Raw genomic sequence first — 25,595 nt, 5'->3', positions numbered from 1 at the left:
GTATTTATTGAAGTGTAGCACAGTCATTGTAGAAATTTAGGAAAATGAAAAAGTATAAAGAGAAATAATCTTCAATGCTTATGCTTTTTGTAGATTACCTCATTTAATTTTCTCAATGATCTTGTGAGGCATTATTTTCATTTGGGAAAATGAGACTTAAAAAAGTTAAGAATCTCACCTAAGATCGCAGTCAAATGGGGGGGGGGGCTCTCCAAATGTGGGCTGCTCCAATTGAATGGAGGCCAGCTGTGAAGGTGGTGAAAGAATTCACTCAAGGCAGAACAAGAGGTAGGAGTTTATTTAAAAAAACAAAAACAAAACAAACAAAAAATGAGAGCTAGAAGTTTATTGACTCCGTGTAAGGGAGCAGCAGGCAGAACAGCAAAGGAGAGATGGTCTGCTACTAGGCATTGGTGACGGACTATAGTTACAGGGTGGAATGAGGGAATACAGGGATGATTGGAATTTTCCCTTTTTTGGTAATCTTAAGAACAGCCTCTTCGTAAGTAGCTCATCGGTCGGTTAGAGCCTATGGCTTAATGAGCCTGTTGGCGTCCAGTGCGGTGGTCCCCGTGGGCCCTTTTACCTTGGTCAGGTTTGCAGTGCTCAAGCCCGTTGCCTAAAAGTTGCCTCTACATCACTGAGCTAATAAGAGGTAGAGCTGAAATTTGAACCCTAGCATCCTGCCATGAGATCCCATAGATTGACTACCCATACTAACATATTTTTTTTCATATCTTTTTCAAATTAAATGTGTGTAATTTAAAAAAATTCCATACTTGGGCCCATACCATATATTCAATTTTGTTTACTGCATTTTTCAGTTAATTTCCTATGTCATTAAAAATTCCTTAGACATCAGTTTTAATTGCTACGGAAGATTCCATTTTCTGGAAATACTTTAACTTGTTTAAAAATTGAGAAATAATAGGCAATAATGATTCAGAGCTTTGATTCTAGAACAAGAGTGTGGGGGTTCAAATCCTTGCTCTCATCATCACTATGCAAGTTATAAAATGCTCTACACCTTTGTTTACTAATGTAAAAAATGGAGAATGATCGGGGCGCCTGGGTGGCTTAGTCGGTTAAGCGTCCGACTTTCGCTTGGGTCATGATCTCGCGGTTCGTGGGTTCGAGCCCCGCGTCGGGCTCTGTGCTGACTGCCAGCTCAGAGCCTGGAGCCTGTTTCAGCCTGTGACTCCCTCTCTCTCTGACCCCCGCCTGCTCACGCTGTCTCTCTCTCTCCTAGAAATAAATAAAAAAAAAAAAAATGGAGAATGATGATATTTATATCATAGAGCTGTCGTGATGAAAATTTATTACACATGTTAAGATATGAATTAGTACTTGTAAAGTAGTGCTTTTAAAATTCCAATGTTCACCTGGGGAGCTTGTTAAAATATAGATTCTAGTGCTCACTTCAGCACACATATCCTAAAATACAGATTCTGATTCAGAAGGTTGGGTAGGGCCTGAGATTCTGTATGAAGCTCCTAAGAGATGTGCTTCACTTTGAGTGTCAAGAAGTAAAGTGCTGTGCAGCCCCTCTGGAAAACAGTGTGGAGGTTCCTCAGGAAAATGACAATAGAACTCCCCTATGACCCTGCAATAGCACTGCTAGGAGNATGAGCACTGGGTGTTATATGAAAACCAACTTGACAATAAACTATTTGTAAGAAGAAAAAAAAAAAGAAGTAAAGTGCTTAACTTGATGTCTGGCACCCAGTAAGTATGAAGTGTTACCTATTTGGGTTGTTTCAAATCAGTCAACTCACTCATGTTGCCATGACTGAATCTTAGCTCATGAATCGCTGTATTGTTGCTTTCCCTGGGCTTGGCCCTAGAAATGGGATTACTGGGATGAAAATTACCTCATTTTTTCTGTCACCCATGACTTTTTCTTTCTGTACTCTTTTACAGTCATGGACTTCTCACTTCAGTGAAACTGAGGGATTATTATTTATAGAATTGTAGCACTTGAAGGAACCTGAAAGAGATCATCTAATAGGGAAACAAAGTCTTCCAAATTTAACAATTCCCTTGCCCTTTCCATTGGGGGCAAGGTTTGCTGGTTGTCACATCCACAAGAGGTAGTTACCAGCATATAAGGGGGCAAGGACCAGAGAGGCTTCATGTCCTCAATGTGTGGGATAGACTTATACAGCAAAGAATGGCCTTGTCCAAAAGGCCAGTAACTTGCCAGTGGAAATAACCAGGACCATTTCCCTTTGTTTCATAAATGTGAAACAGAGGCCTGGAGAGGGCCAGTTGATAGCACATTGATTTTTTTTTAAGTTTATTTATTTTGTGAGAGAGAACATGGATTCGTAAAGGCAAGAGAGAGACCGAGAGGAGAGACAGAATCCCAAGTAGCCTCTGTACTATCAACCAGAGCCCAACATGGGGCTTGCATTCACAAACTGTGAAATTATGACCTGAGCTGAGATCAGGGGCTTAACTGACTACGTCACCCAAGTGCCCCATTTATTTATTTACTTATTTATTTTGAGAGAGAGCACACATGATTTGGGGAGAGTCAGCCAGAAGGGAAGAGAGAGAATCCCAAACTGACAGCATGGAGCCTGACGTGGAGATCACACAAACAGGGCAATCATTACCTGAACTGCCAAAATCAGGAGTCGGACACCCAGCCAACTGAGCCACCCAGGCGCCCCAGTTTGTCTTTTTTTTTTATTGAACTGTTTAAGTGATACCTGACTCATTAGTGAAGGTTGGTGTAATCATTGCCTTCTGCCTGCAAAGTTGTAATAAGATATCGTCCAGGACAAAGTGAAGTGCCCCTTGGCCCATGGTCATATATTTGCTTTTATTCTTAGTCATCAAAATGAGTAAGATTTATGTGTTTGATAGACTATCTCTTAAGCTTAGAGACAGTAAAATGTTTATAACAGAAAGTACCTTTGGGTTTTGGGAGCCTGCATTTTAATTACTCTTCTGTCATTGACTTGCTGGGTGACTTCGTGTAGATCACTAAAATCTTTACTATATTTTGATTTTTTTTTTTTAATGTTTTATTTCTGAGAGAGAGACAGTGTGAGCAGGGAGGGTCAGAGAGAGAGGGAGACACAGAATCGGAAATAGGCTCCAGGCTCTGAGCTAGCTGTCAGCACAGAGCCCGATGTGGTGCTCGAACCCACGAACTGCGAGATCATGACCTGAGCTGAAGTCAGACGCGCAACCGACTGAGCCACCCACACACCCCTATATTTTGATGTTATAAAAGTAGAGTGAACAATCCTGTTTCAGGATGCATACTGAACTGATTACCATTGAGGAAGGAAAAAGATTTTGTTTTGTGCTTCATATTTCTGTGCTATTTTAAAGCTTTATTATACATTAAGTAATTTGTTTTTGTTAATTTTTGTTTTTACATCTTTTTTTTTATGTTTATTTCTGAGAGAAAGAGTGCAAGCAGGAGAGGGGGAGAAAGAGAAGGCGACAGAGGACCTGAAGTGGGCTATGTTCCAACAGCAGCGAGCCTGATGCGGGGCTCGAACTCATGAACTATGAGATCATGACTGAGCTGAAGTCAAATGCTCAACCATCTGAGCCACCCAGGCACCCCTGTTTTTACATCTTAGTACTTCTGAAATCAGCTTGTATTTCATGGTTGTTGATGGGTCATGGTTTAATTGGCAGTGTTTTTTTTTCTTTCTTAATGGTTATTAAAATATCATCTAGTTTTCTGAAATATAGTTCTGATACTAACTACCCAGATTTTTCACAGACTACACAAATTAAAGGGCATGGTCCCCAACAAGACTGCCCTTTAGATTCTAGCCACATCTCTGGCTAATTGGATACAAATTTGGGGGTTCCCATGATTCTTTTAGATTTAGTAATTCACTGGAATGACTCAGACTCAAGAAAGTGCTATACTTATGATTACAGTTTTAGTCCAAAGGATACAAATTAAAACTAGCCAAATGAGACACATAGAGGGAGGTCTGGGTAGGTCATGAATGTAGAACTCCCATGCCTTCTCCCCCTGTCACCCTCTTAGCACATCACTGTGTTCACCCACCAGGAGTGTTCATGGAATTTCTTAAATTTTTTGTTTTATGTTTTATTCATTTCTGAGAGAGACAACGTGAGCAGGGGAGGGTCAGAGAGAAAGGGAGACACAGAATCCAAAACAGGCTCCAGGCTCTGAGCTAGCTGTCAGCACAGAGCTGGACATGGGGCTCGAACCCACACACTGTGAGATCATGACCTGAGCCAAAGTCGGACGCTTAACCGACTGAGCCACCCAGGCGCCCCTGTTCATAGAATTTCAGTACAGGTCATATTGACAGTTCATTGACTAGGCTTAATTGATTCATTGACTACATGCTTGGCATTCAGTCTCGAGTCCTCTCTTCCTTCCCCATAGTCAGTCTGGCTCCAAATCCCAATCTTTTCTTCACGTGGTTGGTCTATCCTGACCAGCCCCCATCTTGAGTCATCTCATCTGTTAGAGGTGATACCAGGGGCTCATGAATGACTAAGACATTCCTATTATTCAGGAAATTCTAAGGCTTTAGAATCTTTTCCCCTAGGAATCAGGGACACAGACTAGTGTAAGATTCTGTATTCTAGAACGATTCACACAAAATAATATATATTTCAAATGATGGTGTATTAGACTAATGGAATACAATTATCTTCACACATTACTTTTTAGGTTCTTTGGTGTAAGTTAACATATGAAGTGTTTTGAGCTCTCTTCATAAATTATTTTAACTATATAAAATAATGTGGTTTACCTAAAAGAAGCCAGGCTTTGTAATGTGTTAGCTTTGTAAAATGTTAAACACTTCAGCACAGTGTCAGGCATGGAGTAGACATTCATGGAAGTATCCATATTGCTGCTGTTTGTATTATCTTTATTGTTCATCTTAACATTTGCAGATTTTACCTTTATAGGTGGCCAGGTATTGAGTTTTAATCTGTATTTGAGGTAGAGAATGCTGCTGTGCTTTGTTAGGGTCTTAAATGTTTTATCACCTGTATTATATTTTAATAATGTGTACTTTGCCTCTGACTATTAACTAGAATTCTTGTGAAATGATACATGGAATGAAATGTACCCTTGTCTTACATGTGTCTTACCTCTGGGCACCGTTTAGGATAACCATTGGCTGCTACTCCTGGCTAAGAGCTGTAAATATCTGTTGATAGCGTAGTGGTATTGGTTGGCTGGTTTGGAGAGAAATAACCACATATGTTCATATTTACAAGGACCATAGCAGCTCCTAGAAGCCTTAGAAGCAAACTAAAACTTACAGTCTTAACTGTCTTTACTTAAAGCAGGAGCAAGAGTATTTCAAACCCTGAACAGAACCTTTCACTGCCAGTATTACTCTCTCCTACACCTGTTTTAGCAGTATATAATTTTCCTTTGATTTGTGAGAGATTTCACAAATAGCTAAGTCCCAACCTGTTGAAGTTTTGGAACTTTGAAACACAAAATTGATCTGTAAGCATATTACACGTTTCTCTCCCCCCATACATTTTACTTGTTTTTGCAGTTCTGAAAATATTTCTTGTTTGCTCATTTATGCTAAATTAATAAGAGCAGTTGTTTAGATTCCCTTGATTTGTTTTTTTCCCTCCTCCTGAGGCAAATACTTTCCTTAGGTGGAAATGTATATAGAGGGTTTAAAAATTTACAGAGCGGGGCGCCTGGGTGGCTTAGTCGGTTAAGCGTCCGACTTTTGCTTAGGTCATGATCTCGCGGTTCGTGGGTTCGAGCCCCGCGTCGGGCTCTGTGCGGACTGCCAGCTCAGAGNAAAAAAAAAAATAAAAAAAATAAAAATCTACAGAGCCTTTTTAGGAAGGAAATTTGATCATGTAAAACATGTCAGAATTAGGATGTTTCCATTTCTCTTGGTTTTCTAGACAGAGATTGAAAAATTGAGTTAGTAGATGTAGCCTGAAAGTATTTCTTGGTCCTGGCTATGTGATTATTATATGGAATTATGATACTTAAGACACTTTNGGGGATGAGCACTGAGTGTTATGTGGAAACTAATTTGACAATAAACTATTAAAAAAAAAAAAAGACACTTTGAACTCTGTATCTGAAAATAATAGCAGAATTCAGGTAGAATTTGCATTATACTAGGAAGTTGTCTTGGTACCTCATAGACTTTTAAGTTCTAAAAGACTCTAAAGATCATCTGGCCCCACTTGATTCTTTTAGGGGACTCATCTAAATTCTGACAGATGGCTCTCTAGCTCTCCATGAGTTATTTTGAGAGGCAGTCTGTTTCATTATTGGCATCTCTAATTATTAAGTTCTTCCTCATTTTTGATCCAGGTTTACCTGTATAACTTCTGCTTCTTCCTAGTCCCATTGAGTGATCCAGAGGAAGTCTAATCCTTTTTGACACTGGAAGATAGCGATAGCTCGGTATGCCCTTGTTATGCCCAGGTTAATCCTTCAGTGTTCAGATTACATGGCTAGTTTACCTCTCCAGGATATAGCTTAATAGAAGTCCCTCTTAAAATACATCCTCCTTGGGGTGCCTGGGTGGCTCAGTCAGTTAAGCATTGGACTTCGGCTCAGGTCATGATCTCACGGTTCGTGGATTCTAGCCCCGCATTGGGCTGTGTGCTGACAGCCAGCTCAGAGCCTGGAGCCTGCTTCAGATTCTGTATCTGCCTCTCTCTCTGACCCTCCCGTGCTCACGCGCTCTCTCTCTCTCTCTCTTTCTCTCCCTCTCTCTCTTTTTCTCTCTCAGAAATAAATAAAACATTTAAAAAATTTTTTTTAAATAAAATATATCCTCCTTGGAAGAGTTCTACCACTGTACTGGGAAAATGCCTAATATTGCCATAGCTCTTTGTGAATTTTTATTTTGATTGGAGATTAGTTGTAACTGATGTTTTTATTCTGAAAAGTTTATTTTCAATTTCTCTTAAATTCAATATTTATCTTTGAGGGTTTTAATTCTTTGGTCATTCCTCCTGTAGTAGTTCTGAGTTTATGGATTAACGTCTGCACTGAACAGTCAGGAGGAGTCAGGTGGTTGTTTTATTTTTGTGTTTTTGTGCTCATCAGCATGATTTCCATTCCTAAATTATTGTTTTTGTGGAATGTTCCAATTGGATGGGGTTGGATGGGGACCAGAGGTACCAGCAGTGAAAGAATTCACCCAAGGCAGAACAAAAGAGGTAAAAGTTCATTGACTACACTTATAAGGGAGCAGAGGTCAGGACAGCAAAGGAGAAACTATCTACCCCAGGTGGTGGTGAGAAGCTCTAGTTGCAGGGTGGAATGAGTAAATACAGGGACATAAGGAATTTTCCCTTTTTTGGTAATCTTAAGAACTGTGCTTGGTTGTAAGTAACCCATTGGTCGGTTAGGGTGTATGGCTTACTGAGCCTTTTTGTGTCAGTTCTGTGTCACCGGGGACCCTTGTAGCCTTGCTCAGGTTTGTGTTGCTCAAGCCTGTTGCCTAAAAGCAGCCTCTACAATTTTGGTAGTTGTTTATATCCAGGTTTGTAGTATTAATATTTTATGTTATTTTTACTTAAATCTTACTGCCGGCACTATTTTCTACTTCTTTAACCGTAAAAAACACAGATGTCCTTCATATCTTTTTGTAGTAATGGGAGTGTATCATGTTTCTTCTAATTAATACAACTCTTAAGTTTTCTTATCTTTTTCTTTTTCTTTTTCTTTTTTTTTAAGGAATTTATTTTAAGTAATCTCTACACCCAACTTAGGGCTTGAATTTACAACCCTGAGATCAAGAGTGCATGATCTACTTACTGAACCAGTCAGGTGCCCCTTAACTTTTTTAAACAGAATCTTTTTAAGATTAATGCTTCTCAAGACCTTTTGAACACACACATAGTTTCCTATACTTGTTTTTTGGTTGTTGTTTCAGATGGGGAAATACTCTTTTTATTCTAATTCAAGTTTGATTCCAATCCTAAGAGTTGTCAATATGTTACTGAACATTTATGTGAGCTATTTTGCTAAACACTTTCCTTACTATATAATATCTTGTTGTAAGTAAATAATTTTATGAACAACTCTGTGAGTTAGGTACTGTTGTAATTCCCATTATATATGATGAGGAATTTAAGACAGTGAGGTTAACTAAATTTGTCTAAGAGCAAAACTAAGACTCAAACCCAGGCATTCTGACTCTGGGATCTTATGTTCTTATCAGTCAGATTTATAACTGTTTGCTGTATTGTATTGTATTGTATTGTATTGTATTTATTTTCAGAGAGAGAGAAAGAAAGTGAGCATGAGTTGGGGAGTGACAGAAGGAGAGAGTGAGAATCCCAAGCAGGCTCTACACTATCAGCACAGAGTCCAGATGGACACAGGGCTCAGTCTCATGAACCATGAGGTCATGACCTTAGTTGAAATCAAGAGTCAGATGCTCAGCTGACTGAGCCACCCGGGTTCCCCTATAACTGTTTGCTTTCTATGAAACAATCGTAAAAGAGCTGTCTTGTTGTTACTACTGATGTAGCCCTTTCTATCAAAATACACATTGAATATTTTTGTTTTTTAAATATTTTGGAATGTTTTAGGTCTATATAATTTAAAATATGTGGTGTCACCAGAGGCCACAAATAATTACTAGACATTTTGACTCGAATTTAGCTTTCATTTGGGACCACATAGTAGAATGGTTTCTGGGGAATTATTGGGTCATTGACTTCTCATTTTTATGCAGGAATCATCTCTGAAGCTAGGGGAAATACACAGTACCTGAGACATAGTAGGCAACTCAAAGACTATGTCTCTGGTTATGTGTGCAGCTTATACAAAATCACTTATGGACAAGTGAGATCTTTTATATCTCCTAATTTCACCACCTTTTGGGCCAGAGGTTCTCAAAGCACCCTGTAGGAGTCTGTGAGACTCTTTGAGGAAGTACTTGAGATCGCAACTATTTCATAATCATAATAAGCTATTAATTTTCTTTTCCACTCTCAAGTCTCTCATGAGTTACATGAGTGGGGTTTTCTAGAGGCTACACAGCATGTTATTACAACAGGTTAACTGTGGAAGCAGATCTGAGAATCTAGCTGTGCTTTATTGAAATTGCCATTCTCCTCACTAAATTTGTTTGGTTTGAAAAATATATTTTTCAAGAAGTATTACTTCCATTATTATATAATGGGTTTTTTATTTTTAAAAATGAATAAATATTTAGAAATTTTTAATTTCAGCCCCTAATTCAGTAAATATCAATAGATATACCGCATATAAACAGAAGCTCTTTGGGGTCCTCAAAGACCTTAGAAGGATTCTGAGACCAAAACATTTGAGCACCGCTTGATTAGATTAGTTGTATCATACGATGTTAAAGAAAATCTTGATACAGAAGTAAAACAAAATCTAAAACATTGAAAGATTTTTATGTTTTTTTTTTTTAATGTTTCATTTATTTCTGAGAAAGAGAGAGACAGCGTGTGCAGGAGAGGGTCAGAGAGAGAGGGAGACACAGAATCTGAAACAGGCTCCAGGCTCTGAGCTAGCTGTCAGGACAGAGCCTGACGCGAGGGCTAGAATCCATGAACCATGAGAACATGACCTGAGCCGAAGTTGGATGCTTAACCGATTGAGCCACCCAGGCACCCAATAAACAATGAAAGATTTTTAAAATTAAATGAAGCGTTTTTATTTCTTACTAAATATTTTTCTTTTGAATTGTGCAAGCAGGAGGCTGGAACCTTCTGAACGACCTCTTCAGATCGTTTATGATTACTTAGCCAGGCTGGGATTTGACGACCCTGTTCGCATACAAGAGGAGGCAACAGATCCCGACCTTGGCTGTATGCTTCGATTTTATGGTGGTAAGAATTTTTCTTTAAATGTTTATTTATTTATTTTGAGAGAGATAGGAGAGAGAGAATCCCAGGAGGCTCCATGCTGTCAGTGCAGAGCTGGATGTGGGGTTGTAAACCATGAACCGTGCGGTCATGGCCTGAACTGAAGTGAAGAGTCAAACGCTCAACTGACTGAGCCATCCTCAGGCGCCCCTTTGGTGGTAAGAATTTATCATTGGCTTTGTGAAAGTGTTTACTTTTCAGTTCATCATTTGTGCGACTCTCTCTGTCTTCAACTTTTTAAAAGTATTTTAGTAAAAGGTGTGTTTAAGCCAATTAACTAATGTGGCTACAAAAAACAAGAAGGTGGGGTGTAGTTAAGAGAAGACTTGAAAGTATTAGCCAAAATACCTTCCCTTTTTTATTTTTGCTCTTTTTGTTCTAGTTTTTTTGCTGACTTACTAAAATTATCTTAGGCCTTTGCAGAACCTTCATCAAATCGTGCTTTTTAGTATCAATTGTATTTTCAAGTTCCTTATAAAAACTATGAACTTCTGGATAGCACAAGAATGTTGAGAGCTAGGTGGTCATTATTATATATGACCTAACATTTGATAAGTTCATCTGTCAGATCTGTATAATGTTAAATTTAGTGGGCTTGAAATCTAGGATTTTTTACTTTCTCTTTTGGTGTATTTTCCCCCCCATCAGCTTTTTTACCTGGTCACTTCAGTAATAAAGTTAGACTTATTAAAACTAAATACTTTTAAAATTTCACGTACACATAGTCTACTACTAATACTAATGGCACTGAGTACTGTTGATAAGTGTTTACTGTGTGCTTTTATGCTTGTGAATTGCCCACTTTACTCTTTAGAACTACCTTCCGCTATAGGAACTCTTATGTCACTTAACATATGAGAAAGCTGAGACAGAGAAGTTAAACCACTTGTTCAAGGTCATACCATTAGTGACAGGAGTCATTTAACACTTAACAATTATGAATTAATATGATCCACTTATCAAACAATTGAACTGATAACTAAATGATTTGTGTCTGTAAGCAAAATCATTTACTAAAATTCCCTGCTCTTGTTCCTCAAATTATTGATTAAATTTCTGTATACTTTGTTGTTGTTGTAGTAGTTATTTACTTAAGTAATTTCTGCCCTCAGCATTGAGCAGAAATTCACCACCCTGAGACCAACTGTCGAATGCTCTTCTAGCTGACCCAGCCAGGTTCCGCTCTGTATACTTCTTAATATAACTCTTGTAACATAATGTCACAGGCCAACTTTATTAAATGCACTTCACCAAAGATTTTTTGTATAATTTTTCATCACAACACTATTTTGTGACATGTTTTACCTTAAAAGTTGGCTTTGTTTTATTTTATTTCCATTAATTTCTCTTCTTTGCTAAACTTGTGGAAGGAAAATAGTTGCTAGGTTGAAGGTAAGTAGGAAAATCCTTTAAGATTAATTTGAGGAACACAAGTCATTTATACCTATAAAACTTCGTTAAAAAAAAAAGAGCAACTTGGAGCAGTAACATTCTCCTTTTGTGATTGTGGCTGAAAGTGAATTCTTCATTCTGTGTTTTGTTCTGGGGTGAAAGTTGAGCCTTAGAGTTCCAGTGGGCTCCTGATCCAGTGAGATTGCATTTGCACAGCCATTGGCACTGACACATTAATCTTCTACCACCATCTGATAAATTACAGCCTGCCCAGGGTCTGCATATACCCTTAAAAGTTATTTCCTGTAGAGTCCAAAAGAGTACCAGCTTGTAGTACTTAACTCTATTTTTAAGGGTAGGGAGTCTTTAACAGAGAACATTTCCAAAAGTGACCTTTCTTAATTTAAACAGAAGAAGTTAGTATATAATGAGTGAGAAAATTATGTTTGGGAAAGAGGTGCTTAAAGCTAATTATTTTTGAAATTAGACTGTGTGCGTGTGTGTGTATCAATAAGTGTATTAATCTGTTGTCTGTGTAATGAATTACCTCAAAACTTAGTAACCTGTGGGGCGCCTGGCTGGCTCAGTCAGAAGTGTGTGTGTGACTCTTGATCTTGGGGCCATGAGTTCAAGCCCTATGTTGGGTGTAGAGATTGGTTAAAAAATAAAATAAATAATGCCTCTCCCAAACTCTGTTAAAAACCTTAATGATTTAAAATGAATAAATATTNCCAGGAGTGATTTAGTTGGATAGTTATGGTTGGTGTTGCATGAGATTGTAGTCACTCTGTTGGTTGAAGGGGTAGTCATCCGAGAGCTTGAAGCATCACTTCCAGCCTGGCTCAATCTCACTTCCAGCCTGGCTCAATCAAATGGTTCTTGGTAGGTCTCAGTTCCTCGCCAGCTTTTGGCAGGAGATCTCAGTTCTGTGCTTTGTGGACCTCTTTATAGGGCTGCCTGAGTATCTGCATGCCATAGCAGCTAACTTCCCTCAGTGATGAGACAGACAGATGGGGATACATACGTGCACACACACACACAGGCACGCACACACACGGAGGCTTCAGTGTTTTTTATGACCCAGCCTCATAAGTCACAGACATTTTCACCACCTTCTATTTAGTAAAAGTGAGTCACCAAATATGGCCCACCCTAGAAGGAGGGAAATTAGGCCCACCTTTTGGAGTGAGAGCTGTCAAACAATTTGTGTCTTAAAACCGTCACAAAAATATGCTTCCCTTTCACCTTGTTCCTCTAACTACTCCATTCCCGAATCCAGATATAGCCACTGTTAACAGAGGAAAGACAGCTGTAAAACATTCTCTTAAAGCAAATAGCTTAGTAATCAGCTTTAAATATTTTATGTGTAGAGTCTTTGATGAGTTAGCATAGTTAGAATATAGTGTTAAGGAGGCCAGGGTCATAAGGGCCGAAGTTCAAACCAGTTAATGTTGCTGTGCTTGCTTGATCTAAAAGGTACCCATTTCACCAAACAGCCATTATGCAGATGTGCATTACCAGTCTTGCTGGAAAGGGGGTTCTGGGGAATGACTGGCTCAGGGCACATTATGGTAATAGGTATGGAAATCATATAATTCATAGCATGACCAATCACAGAAATTAAGAGCATATTAATGAACTCTTTATTTTATGTATAAGGAAAGGGAGTCTAGAAGTTTTGATTTGCTAGTGAAATGGTAGTTTTGGGGACTCGATGGCTCAGCATGAGTCCCAGCCTAAGCATTTCTTTCTATACCATATTATGTGCGCACATTGTTTAACGCCATTTTTTCCAAAGAGCATAAGCACAAACAAATGACACCAGATGCAAAAGAATCACATAGCTTTGTTTCCTGGCAGTAATTAAAACCTTCTGCCACTGCCATAGCTACTGCTGCTGCTGGAACCGCCATAGCCACCTTGGTTTCGTGGTTTGGCAAAGTATTGGCCATCTTGGTAAACTACCCCAACAGTGTGAAGTTAGAATTCCTTCAGGGTGATGCCAGGTTCCATTTGAAATTTTATTTGCAACCTGCTTGGGCACAGAATCCATTGTCTCCACAAACATTGGTGTGGTTGAACTGACAGTTAATGTGTTGTGACCTGGAGTTCACCGTTAAAAGGGTCACCCAAGCAAAGTCCTGGAGTTTATTTGGTTATTAATATGATTGTTGGCACATCCTATGCAATATATCTAAATTGAATCATGGTATCAGATAAAATTATAGATGGGATTAAAGCTTGTGTATCATCCATTATCATGTGTAATCAATAAACGATTTAATATTCTAAAAAAAAAAAAAAAAGAATCACATAGCATGTTTCCATTCATTTAAAGTCTAAAAACAGTGAAACTGAGCCAGGTTATTTACAGATGTGTGGCAAAACTACTGTCTGTTCTTCAAAATCTGTTCTTTCCTTCCATAATAATAGAATTAAAGTTGGACACTTGGCTGTCCAGCTACACCTCATTTCCCTGCCTGCCTTAGAGCTAAGTGTGTACATGTGACAGTTTGCTTCAGTGGTATGGAGTGGAATTGTTGTGCCACTTCAACACGTCTTTCCTAAAACTTCATACATGCTTCTCAGTGCCCTTCTGCTGTCCCATGGGCTGGGCTGGCAGTCATCAGAGCAATATGGCAGTCATCAGAGTCAGGTGTTGAAAGTGATAGAGTTTCTCTCAGCCTGAGTTTCTTGACAGAGTTGACCCCTCGAAGCCCACAGTGTCTGCCTTAACAGAGAATTAAATTTCTCTTGTGTTTGAGCCATGATGTGCTGTTTGTTACACAGTAGTTTAATGTGCTATCACTAATATAAGATGCATACATAAGTGGCAGAAATATAAGGAAAGCAAGGAAATTATTATTGTGAAAGGAGAGTGGCTGACCTCTAGGGTGGGGGAAGGAGGACATGATCCCTACAAGCAGAATTTTGACTCAATACATATATATGTTTTTTAAATTGTGATTATTCCTAAATTGCACAGGCGATACCGATGGATGCTTTCATCAATAGTGTTCGAGAGTACTCATTCCCTTGTACCTTTGCCAATATTGGGTATTATTGTTAAAATTAATATTTGTCCCAAATTGCAGAGTATACAATCTCATGATAATTTGCATATTTTGAACTTATTGTTAAACTATAAGAGTAATCTATTAAAACACATTTCATCATTCTTATACAATTACATTTATTATGGTGCATTTTGTAGTCATATTTTATATACATATTTCACATTTGTAATTATTGTGTCCATATATTTTTCCTTTGTAAAAAATTTAGTTTTAATTACACAAGTAAAATGTAGATATAGTCTCATTATCTAAGTGTTTCAGTCTCTTATAATCACCTCCCAGGTCAATTCATTGCTTAATAGATACCCGCTACTATCAACGTGTGGTATGTATGTGTTCAGAATTTTCTAACTTCTATTCTTATCTAATATGTATTTATAGAAATATATTTTGTTTACATAAATGGTATTATTTGGTATTGGCCTTCATGCTTTTTCATCTAACCGTATGTTTTGGATCTTAGCTGCCTTTTTTTATTATTATTATTAAGTTTATTAATTTATTTTGAGAGAGAGCAAACAAGCAGGGGAGTGGTAGAAGAGAAGGAGAGAGAGAGAATACCACGCAGGCTCCACAGGATCAGTGCAGAGCCTGTCGTGGAGCTCAGACCCACAAAACTGTGAGATCATGACCTGAGCCAAAATCAAGAGTCTGATGCTTAACCGACTGAGCCACCCAGGTGCCCCATCTTAGCTGTCTTCTATATGCATTTCTCTGAGTTGCATAGCACTGAATAGCATGTGTGTATTATAGTTTACATAACCATTTTGCTGGTGATAGACATTTATGGTATTTCCAGTTCTGACTATTGCAAACAGCATTATAGTCAAATTGCCTTTTGTGTCCCTATGTTTCTTCAGAGTAGATCTGCAAACTTGAAATTAATGGGTCATTGGATATTTGCATTTAGAATAGTAATACTATTGCAGAACAACGCATATCCCATCAGTATACCAGAGTACCCCTTTGCCCACAATATCACCTTTTAATATTATTAGCATTTAAAATTTTTACTAATCTGATAGATAAGACGATGGTCTCCTTTTTTGGATTTTTGTTTCCCTGATTACTAATGTGGTTGAATATTGCTTCATATTTGCATTTGTCCTTTAGATTTCTTTGAATAACCCATTGATATTTCTGTGAAAATTTGTTTGTCTTTTTTTTTTTTATTGATCTGACGGATGCCTGTATACTTTTTTTTTTAAATAGTTTATTGTCACGTTGGTTTCCATAAAACACCCAGTGCTCATCCCCACAAGTGCCCTCCTCCATGCCCATCTCCTCCTTCCTCCCCAACCCCCATCAGTCCTCGGTTTGTTCTCCGCACTCAAGAGTCTCTCATGGTTTGCCTCTCTCCCCCTCCCCCACTATTTCCCCCCTTCTTCTCCCCCGCCATCCTGCGTTAAGTTCCTCCTAATCCTCCTATATGTGCAAACATATGGTATTTGTCCTTCTCTGCCTGACTTATTTCACTCAGCATAACACCCTCAAGGTCCATTTCATTCTTTCTCATTGCCATGTAGTATTCCATCGTATAGATAAACCACATCTTCTTGACCCATTTGTCCGTTGATGGACACTTAGGCTCTTTCCATGTTTTGGCTATTGTTGAGAGTGCTGCTATGAACTGCCTGTATATATTCTAAGTATACATCATTTGGATACTGTATCTTTGGCAAAACCTTTTTCTAGCCTATAACTTGTCCTTAAGTTTTATTGTTTTTTATTGTGCAGAAATTTTAGTCAGATTTTTTTAATCTTTTCCTGTAATGCATTTATATTCCTTCCTTATCCTAGGTCATAAATGTATTCTTTATTTTGAGTACTTTTATATTTTTAAAATATGCATAAGATTGGGATCTAACTTTACTTTTTCTCAATGGGTAGATAGCCGTTTGTCCCAAAACATTTATGGAATAGTTCATCCTTTCCCTACTGATTTGAAAAATTATCTTCGTTAGCTTTAAGTTCTTATAAAGGCAGGGGTCTATTTTTAGACTATCCTGTTACATTAATCAATTTGTCCTGTGCTAATACCAAAAATTATTTTAATTAATATACCTATGTGTGATTGCTGATAGAGAAGCTACATTACCACTATTTTCTGAAAAATCAGGGAGAGCTCTTGAATTAGGGAAGCCTTTATGAAGAAGGAATATTTGAGTTGGTTCTTTAAAAAGTGACAGAATTCCATTAAGCAGAAAGGAAAAGGAGGACCTGGGATGGCAGATTAGACACTTCATTGTATGTTCTGTGAGTCACAGATAATTTGAGTCCAGATTGTTCTGGGCATTGAGTACAGTATCAGGAGCCTCGTCTTCATTTGGCAGATGATAGCAGGAAGTGAGAGCATCCAAGTGAGCCAGAGAAGGTGAAGTTGGCACCAGTGTGGATAATAATTCAGATGTGAATTAATAGGGGTTTGAATGGGGAATGGGAATCAATTGTTTCTTTGAGAGACTTTTTGAAAGGAGATTCAGTAAGTTGATGTCTGATTAAAAAGGGGAGTTGAGGAAGGGAACCTAAGACTTGGAGCTGACACTGAGGTTTTGAGCCAGGGTTATTTCAGGAAATAACAGGATTTGAGTTGTAAGAAGGAGCTGTTCATGGGATGGTGATGGCTTGGTTTTAGGAATATTTTATTTTATGACGGTGGTGAGTATCCTGTTGGAGAGGTTTGGCAGGTAGATGGAAATGTGGAACCAGAGCTTAGGAAATACAGACTTGAGTGTTGGGTAGAGGGGATGTTAAAGCTATGAAAGTTGTTATGATACACCCCCCACCCCACTTTTTTTTAGGCTTATTTATTTATTTTGAGAGAGAAAGCACATGTGAGCAGGAGAAGGTGAGAGGGAGAGAGAGAGAGTCCCAAGCAGGCTTCACAGTGACAGCACAGACCCTGATGTGGGGTACAAATTCATGAACTGTGAGATCATGACCTGAACTGAAATCAAGAGTCGGGTACTTAACTGCCTGAGCCACCCAGGTGTCCTGGAAGTTAAGATATCTTGAAAAGAATTTTTGTGTGTAGGAAGAGAAGGAGGCTTAAGGGAGGCAAAACTTTCATTATAATAAGTAGCAATTGTTTTACTTTCCTTCTGTATGCTGAATGCTTTATCCTGTGCTGAGCACTCTGTATACCTTGTTTCTTGTAATTCTTACGGTCCTGTACAGAAATGTTATTATTCCAGAGAGCCTGTAACTTTCCCCAAATAGCGAGCCAGGAAGCAGATAAATCTGTCTGCTTCTAAATCTCATCCTTTTAACTTCTAAAATACTCTACCATTTAATTGTTGGAGAGAGAGTTAGAGGAATCTGAGGAATCCATAAAATGAGAACTGGGAAGGATTAGGAGTCATCTCATCCAACTCTTTTGTCTTAAACTCAGGAAACTAAGGCCTGAAGATGTAAGAGGATTTGTTCAGGATCATGAAACCAGATGGTGGAATTGCTTTAGCCACCACTGCTTTGCCAAATTTCTAGTGAGGTATTTCATATAGTTTTCTGTGTTGTATGGGAGCCTACCGCAAGTTTGAAATTTGTTCTGAGCTTTCCTGTTCTTTAAATGTAAGTAAATATTTCATTTTTACCTCCCAACCTATCAACCAGTGTTTATTTGTTTAACTTTTTATTTGGAACTAACTTTAGATTCTCAAAGCAGTTGGAAGGATAGTACAGAGACCTTCTGCACACCCTTCATGCAGCCATTTGAATTGTTCTCACATAAGTAATGCTTCTGTTTTCTCTGGCTTCTCTCAAGACTTTTTCTTTGTCTTTAATTTTTAGGAGTTTGACAATGTAGTATCCAGGCTTGAATGTCTTTGAAGTCCACTGAACTTCTTGCATCCATAGTTTGTATTTCACTTGAGGAGTTTTATCCTGTTTCTTCAAATAATTTTTCAGCATTGTGTTCTTCTTCTCGCTCTTTGGCTCTGTCCCTCAGTTGAATTTTCAGAGTTTTTAGCATGCTGCTAGGGAACACATCCCCATTTGTATACCTCGAGGGTGAGCCCAGGAGTTCAGAGACAAAGAACTTTATGGGGTCATTTTCCAGAGCTCCAACTTCATAATATCCTGGGGATTTACTTAACCTGCCCTGTTGGGCATTTCCTACAGCTGCATCCACACAGCAGGACCCCCAGTGGGAGGAGGAGACCAAAAATTCAACAGGTTTTCAGTCCACTGTCTTCAGACTGCAGATCTTCCAATCAGAGAAGGAAGTTCACACCCCTCAGAGTTGTAGGTGTCTGTGTTTCCCACTGTTGTAGCCACTCCTGGAGGCTGGGACTTGAGAAAATGAAGAAAAGGTTGGGGAAGGGAAAAGGAGGGATTTCTCCCACTCTCTCTGAGTGTTACAAGACCCCTTTTCCACTCCTCAAGGCAGAGCTAGACACCAGTGCCTACCTCTGGATCTTGGGCTTTGCCAAATCCTGGGCTGGGAGATGTCAGAGGAGGAAAAATGATAAACTTACTACTGCTTAGGTGGTATTTCTAATTGTGTTCTTTTTCCCTAATCTGCCTGCTACTGTTTACTTTTTGGGGTCCGCATATAGCTGCTCTATGCATTCTGTCCAGGTTTTATAGGTGCATTCATTTAGTGAGAGAGACAGGCCCAAGTGTGCTTTCTCCATCTTACTCAGAACCAGAACCATTTTGATTAATTTCATTTTAATTGTAGTCCAGTAGTGTTTACATTTATTTTCTAGAAGCTTTATTGTTTTGTCTTTCATTTTTTATTCAGTCTGTATGATTTCTTTTTCAATAATTTTTTTGTCTGAGTGTCATTGTGATCTCATGGGCTTGTGAGTATTTGTTTTGACTCATTTCGGCCATTACTCTTTTTATTTTGCTCAGTTTGTCCCTCATAGGAGCTCTTCATGTTGGCTTCTGTCCTTCCAACATGACTCCAATTTTTGATACACTCTGGATTTTCCATTAAGTTCAGGCACAACAAGATGTCCTAAGCTCATCTTTTCATTGTCTGACTCAGACCAGGAATAGACTCTTTTTCTAAGGACTCCTGGTTTATTTTAATGAAAAAATGATATTTAGAGATTATACTCTGGGCAGTAGAGGAACTCACTGCTACAGGGTTGCCCTTGATTGTTTATTATAGCAACTTTAAAAAAATTTTTTAAATGTTTTTATTCATTTTTTGAGACAGAGTATGAGCAGGAGAGGGGGCAGAGAGAGGGAGACACAGAATCTGAAACAGGCTCCAGGCTCTGACCTGTCAGCACAGAACCCAACGTGGGGCTTAACCCCATGAACTGTGAGATCATGACCTGAGCTGAAGTCAGACGCTTAACCGACTAAGCCACCCAGGTGCCCCACAACTCTTTTAAATTATAAAAACAATCCACTTTCTTTATAGAATATTTGGAAGTATAAATACTTAAGGAAATTAAAATTATCCCTAATTTTCCACTGAGAATCTTGGCTTTTGAGATTGTAAAACAATTTTTTTAATTAGAACTGTTATGCATTCTGAATACTTATTAGAACTTTCTCATTCTGTTTTTTATCACTGTCAGAAGATCAGAGACTGCAGACACTCTAGATGTCTAGCAAATATTCCAAAATTAATAATGAAACAGAATGTTGTTCCATATATGAGTAACTTGTCCAAAACAAAATTGAATGTTTGCTTCTGAGAGTGGTAGTGTATAGATTTAGGAGTTTTCTCTGTAATAAAATAGAAAGAAATAAGGCCAAGAAAGAAGAGACTCAAAGAATTGTCTATCACTTGTTAAAACATCTGTTTCCTGTAAACTTTTAAAAAGACTGTTAGGCAATTTGGAAGCATTGTAAACTATTTTAAAGTCCCATTTTACATGATTTAGCCAACTTTGTAGTAGGTGGTGGTGTTAATCAGGATGGGGAATCTAAAATCAATTAGCATGTTTGGGGTGAATAATGAGATTTTTTTAAAAACAGTTTTATTGAGATATAATACACATAACATAAAATTCACCCTTTAAAAGTGTACAATTAAGTGCTTTTTAGTATATTGAGAGAGTTATGCAGCCATCACCACAGTTTAATTTTAGAATGTTTTCATCACCATAAAATGAGACCCCATATCCATTAGCAAGTTACTCTCCATTCCCACTCCCAGCGCATCTGGAAACCACGAATCGACTTTCAGTCTTTATAGAGTTGCCTATTCTAAACAATTCATATAAGTGGAATCATATGTACTTGGCTTTTTGTGGCTGGAATCTTTTACTTAGCATGTTTTCAGTGCTCATCCATGTTGTAGTATGTATCAGTACTTCATTTCTTTTTATGGCCAAACAATATTCCATTGTATAGATGATGCCACATTTTGTTTCTGCGTTCATCAATTGATGACCTTTTGGTCATTTCTACATTTTGGCTATTTTTGTGAACAAACATTTGTGTATAAGTTTTTGTATAGATGTGTTTTCAGTTCTCTTGGGTAAAGCTGTAGGAGTGGAATTGCTGGATCATATAGGGACTATGTTTAAACTTTTGAGGAACTACCAGACTGCTTTCCAAAGTGGCTGCACCATTTTATCCTCACACCAGCAATATTTATTTACATCCTTGGCAACACATAGTAGTGTTTGCTTTTCTCGATGAACTGGTATCTCATTGTGGTTTTGATTTGCATTTATCTAGTTACTAATGAGGTTGAGCATCTTTTTATGCTCTTGTTGGCCTTTTATATATCTTCTCTGAAGTAATACCTATTCAGATTCTTTGCCCATTTTTTAATTGCACTATTTGTCTTTATTGCAGAATTGTAACAGTTCTTTATTCCAGATACAAGTCTCTTATTTGGTATATAACTTGCACATATTCTTTCCTGTTTTGTGAGTCATCTTTTTACTTTCTTGATGGTGTTTATAGAAGCATAACAGTTTTTTTGTTTTGTTTTTGCTTTTTGATGAAATCCATTTATGTATATTTTCTTTTTTGTCATTTATACTTTTTTAAATCTTTTTTTAAGTTTATTTATTCTGAGAGAGAGAGAGAGAGTGGAAGGTCAGAGAGAGAGAGGGAAAGAGGGAGAGACTCCCAAGTAGGCTCCACACTGTCAGCACAGAGCCCGATATGGGGCTTAAACCCATGAATCACAAGATCATGACCTAAACTGAAATCAAGAGTCAGATGCTTAATCTGCTGAGCCACCCAGGTGCCCCTGTCACTTATACTTTTGTGTTGATACTTAACAAATCTTTGTCTTATCTAAGGTCACAAGATTTATTCCAGTGATCTAGTTTTAGTTCTTACATTTAGGTCTACAATCCATTTTGAGTTAAGTTAATTAATTTTGTGCATGATGTGAGGTAAGGGATCTGACTTTATTCTTTTGCCTGAAGTTACCCAGTTCCAGCACTATTTGTTGACAAGACTGTTTTTTCCCTATTGAGTTATTTTGGCATCCTGCTCAAAAATCAGTTGTCCATAAGTGTAGGGGTTTACTTGTGAATTCTATTATATTGCTGTATGTCTATCCTTATGTCAGTACTGTACTTTTTTTTTTTTTAAGTTATCTCTACACCCAGCATGAGGCTCAAACTTATGACCCCAAGATCAAGAGTTGGATGCTCTTACAACAGAACCAGCCAGCCACCCCAAGTACTGTACTTTATATGCCAGTCCCTTACTTTATAGTTAAGTTTTGAAATTGGAGAATGTGAGTCCTCCAGTTTTGTTCTTTTTCAAGATTGTTTTGGCTATTCTGAGTCCACTGTATTTCTGTATGAATTTTAGGATCATTTTGTCAGTTTCTGCCATGAAAGCAGCTGGAATTTTCATAGGGATTACATTGCTGTAAATCAGTTTGGGGAGTTTTGCCATCTTAACAATATTTAAGTCTTCCAACCTGTGAACCTGGATGTCTTCCATTTATTTAGATTTCTTTTAATTTTCAACTATATTTTTCAGTTTTCACTGCACAAGTTTTGCATTATTCTTTTTGATGCTATTCTAGATGCAATTAGTTTCTTTTATTTATTTACTTTTATTATAGAGACAGAGCATGTGAGCAGGGAAGAAGGGCAGAGGGAAGGGGAGAGAGAGAATCTTAAGTGGCTCCATGTTCAGTGCAGAGCCTGACACGGGGCTAAACTCATGACCCTGAGATCATAACCTGAGCTGAGATCAAGAGTTGGATGCTTAACTGACTGAGCCACCCAGGTGCCCCAGATGCAATTCGTTTCTTCATTTTACTTTTTGAATTGTTTATTCCTTGTGCATAGAAATACAATTTAAAAAAAAAATTTTTTTTTTATCTTGCAACTTTGCTGAACTCATTTGTTGGCTATAATTGTCTTTTTAATGGCACACTTGGTGTTTTCTATGTACAAGATCATATCATTTGCAAGTAAAGAGTTTTATTTCTTTCTTTCTAGTCTGATACTGGAAATTCGAGGTGAATAGGGACATCTGTTGGACATGTACAGCAGACAATTAGATATGTGAAATTAGAACTAAGGGAAGATTGGGGCAGGAGATAGAAATAGAGGGCCATTATCATCTTATAATAAATAGTGCAGTTTGGAGGCTAGAAGCCAGATTGAAGTAAATTGAGTAAATAGGAGGTGAGGTAACAGAAAGATAGCTAATACAGAGGCACAAATGAGAAGAAAAGAGCCTCAACAGAGTAAACTTACAGTTTCTCAAAATGTATCTTGTGGACCATCTGCATTTAAAACTACCTGGAATAGTTGTTAAAAATCACATTTTTCTGGGGTGCTTGAGTGGCTCATTCAGTTGAGTGTCCGACTCCTGATTTCAGCTCAGGTCATGATCCCAGGATCTTGGGATTGAGCCCTGTGTTGGGGCTCCACACTGAGCGTGGAGCCTGCTTGTTTCTCTTACTCTCCCTCTGCTCTTCTCTCCAGCTTGCCATCTCTCTCTCAAAAACAAAAAACAAAAAGACATTGTCCTGTGTTACGTCCTACGCCTTGCGAATTGGACACTCTATGGATGGGTCTCAGCGTCCTGCATTTTAAACTGTTGTCACATAATAACTCTTGGGGACACAAAACTTGGAGAATCACTGAACTGAAGGAGTTCAACAGTTGAGACTGAGAGGGTATGGGAGAAAACTTGAATGCTTTTGTAGCTTTGAAAGGAACAATAAGGAGGGTGGGGTTGAAGAGTGAGAAGAGAAAAGAGCCAAATTCTCGGAGAAAGGTGGGGTTTAGAATATAGATGAAAGGCTGGGCCTCACATAGAAGGAGAAATAGAGCTAGTGTTAGTCTACAAAGTTTGAAAGCTTTTTAAAAAAATATCTTTAGTTTTGAGAGAGAGACAGAGAGAGAGAGAGAGAGACAGAGTGTGAGTGGGTGAGTGACAGAGAGAAAGGAAGACACAGAATCCAAAGCAGGCTCTAGGCTCTGAGCTATCAGCACAGAGCCCGATACAGGGCTCAAACCCACAAACTGCAAGATCACGACCTGAGCGGAAGTCAGACACTTAACTGACTGAGCTGCCTAGGTGCACCAAAGTTTGAAAGCTTTGAAGTGATCTAACCCATTTCCTTAGATTATATATGGGAAACACATAAAGGGCAACATGATATGCGCAGTTTCCATAATCAATTCTGTAATAATATCGGGTACAGTCTAATTTTCTCTGTTACGACTCTATTGCTGTTTGTACCACCTCATACTAGCGCTGCTCTTGTTCATTCCTGTGTAGGGTTACTTGTCTGTTTTTAGCTGTGCTTTAATCAAGAACCTGTCTGCTGTCATACGTGCTATTTTGTTCACTATATCTCAGCCTTACAAAGATTTCTATTGGGGAGGGAGCATACAAAAAAAAGATCTTGTATGATATGAGCTTCTGCGTCCGTGATTGGGATAGTTGATTGAAATCAGCAATAAACTTTTCTGCACAAGGAACAGGAAAATGGAGCAATGTGTACAGAAGTAGAGTGCTCCCATAGTTATTAATTTCTTCCTTCTAGAATAGACTAATCACAATAAGAGTGGTTGTCATTTACTCAGTACTTCTTTTGTTACTTAAAACTATGCTTAGTACTTTACATTAATTATCTTAATTTTTTTTTTAATTTTTTAATGTTTTATTTATTTCTAGGAGAGAGAGAGAGACAGCGTGAGCAGGGGAGGGTCAGAGAGAGAGGGAGTCACAGACTGGAACAGGCTCCAGGCTCTGAGCTGGCAGTCAGCACAGAGCCCGACACGGGGCTCGAACCCACGAACCGTGAGATCATGACCTAAGTGAAAGTCGGACGCTTAACCGACTAAGCCACCCAGGCGCCCCAATTATCTTAATTTTTTTATAACAAAATTCTAAAGATAAGTAGTATTAAGATCCAAACTGTGTAAATGAGGAAAGTTAATCGCAGCGAAATTAAGTAGTTCAAAGAAACAAAGTGACAGAACCAGGATTTGAACTCAGATTTACATGTCTGGCCCCCAGGTCTATGGTCTTAGTCACTTTGCCATATTGCCTTTTTCTGTGTACATGGCAAATAGGACTGTGTTAGAAGAATTAATAATGGCATCCAAAATAAAATCTTGCTCCTAGCCCAAAATTCACAATACTCCCATTGTATAACTTCAATAATGGGTAACATTTTATGACTGAAATCTTATTTTGTAATATTTATATTGCGTGGTAACTTAAATCTGTAAAGAAGGTTGCTGAATATTGACACACAGTTGTTTCTTTTTCCCTTATAGTAGTCTTATACTAGTTTAATTGTGATTTCTGAAGTTCTGTTTTCTTTTCAGAAAAACCATGCCAGATGGATCATCTGGATCGAATCCTTCTGTCTGGTATCTATAATGTACGCAAGGGAAAGACCCAGCTACATAAGTGGGCTGAACGTCTAGTTGTTCTCTGTGGTACCTGCCTCATTGTTTCCTCAGTAAAGGATTGTCAAACTGGAAAGATGCACATTTTGCCTTTGGTTGGGGGAAAGGTAAGACTCATAAAAATCGAATTATTCTTCATTTGTTTGATCTTCTTCATTAAAAACACATGTGGTTTTCAGCACTTTCCTCACATCTTTTTATTTTTTATTTTTGTTTTTATTTTTTTGGAAGATTTATTTATTTATTTAGGTAATTTCCACACCCAACGTGGGGCTTGAACTCCTGACTCCGAGACTGAGAGTTGCATGCTCTACTAACTGAGCCAGCCAAGTGCTCCTCCCCACATCATTTTAAAGAAGCCAGTATGAGCATTTGTAAAGATTGCATTGTAGAGGCATCTGGGTGGCTCCGTTGGTTAAGCATCTGACTCTTGATT

At 38.2% G+C, this 25,595-nt stretch overlaps 1 protein-coding gene across 1 annotated transcript in view; it reads left to right on the top strand.

Moving 5' to 3' along the window:
- Positions 1 to 25,595, top strand: part of PHLPP2 (PH domain and leucine rich repeat protein phosphatase 2) — a 69,552-nt gene that overhangs the window by 3,136 nt on the left and 40,821 nt on the right. Inside the window, exons 2-3 of the mRNA XM_077756353.1 lie at positions 9,698 to 9,831; positions 25,076 to 25,266. Coding sequence (XP_077612479.1) covers positions 9,698 to 9,831; positions 25,076 to 25,266 — 325 coding nt within the window. The remainder of the gene's footprint in view (positions 1 to 9,697; positions 9,832 to 25,075; positions 25,267 to 25,595) is intronic.

This window comes from Crocuta crocuta, unplaced genomic scaffold (genome assembly GCF_008692635.1).
Source record: "Crocuta crocuta isolate KB4526 unplaced genomic scaffold, BGI_CrCroc_1.0 scaffold388, whole genome shotgun sequence".
Taxonomy (NCBI): Eukaryota; Metazoa; Chordata; class Mammalia; order Carnivora; family Hyaenidae; genus Crocuta; species Crocuta crocuta.
The sequence above is the reverse complement of the archived record's forward strand: the minus strand, read 5'-3'. Positions and strand labels throughout refer to the sequence as shown.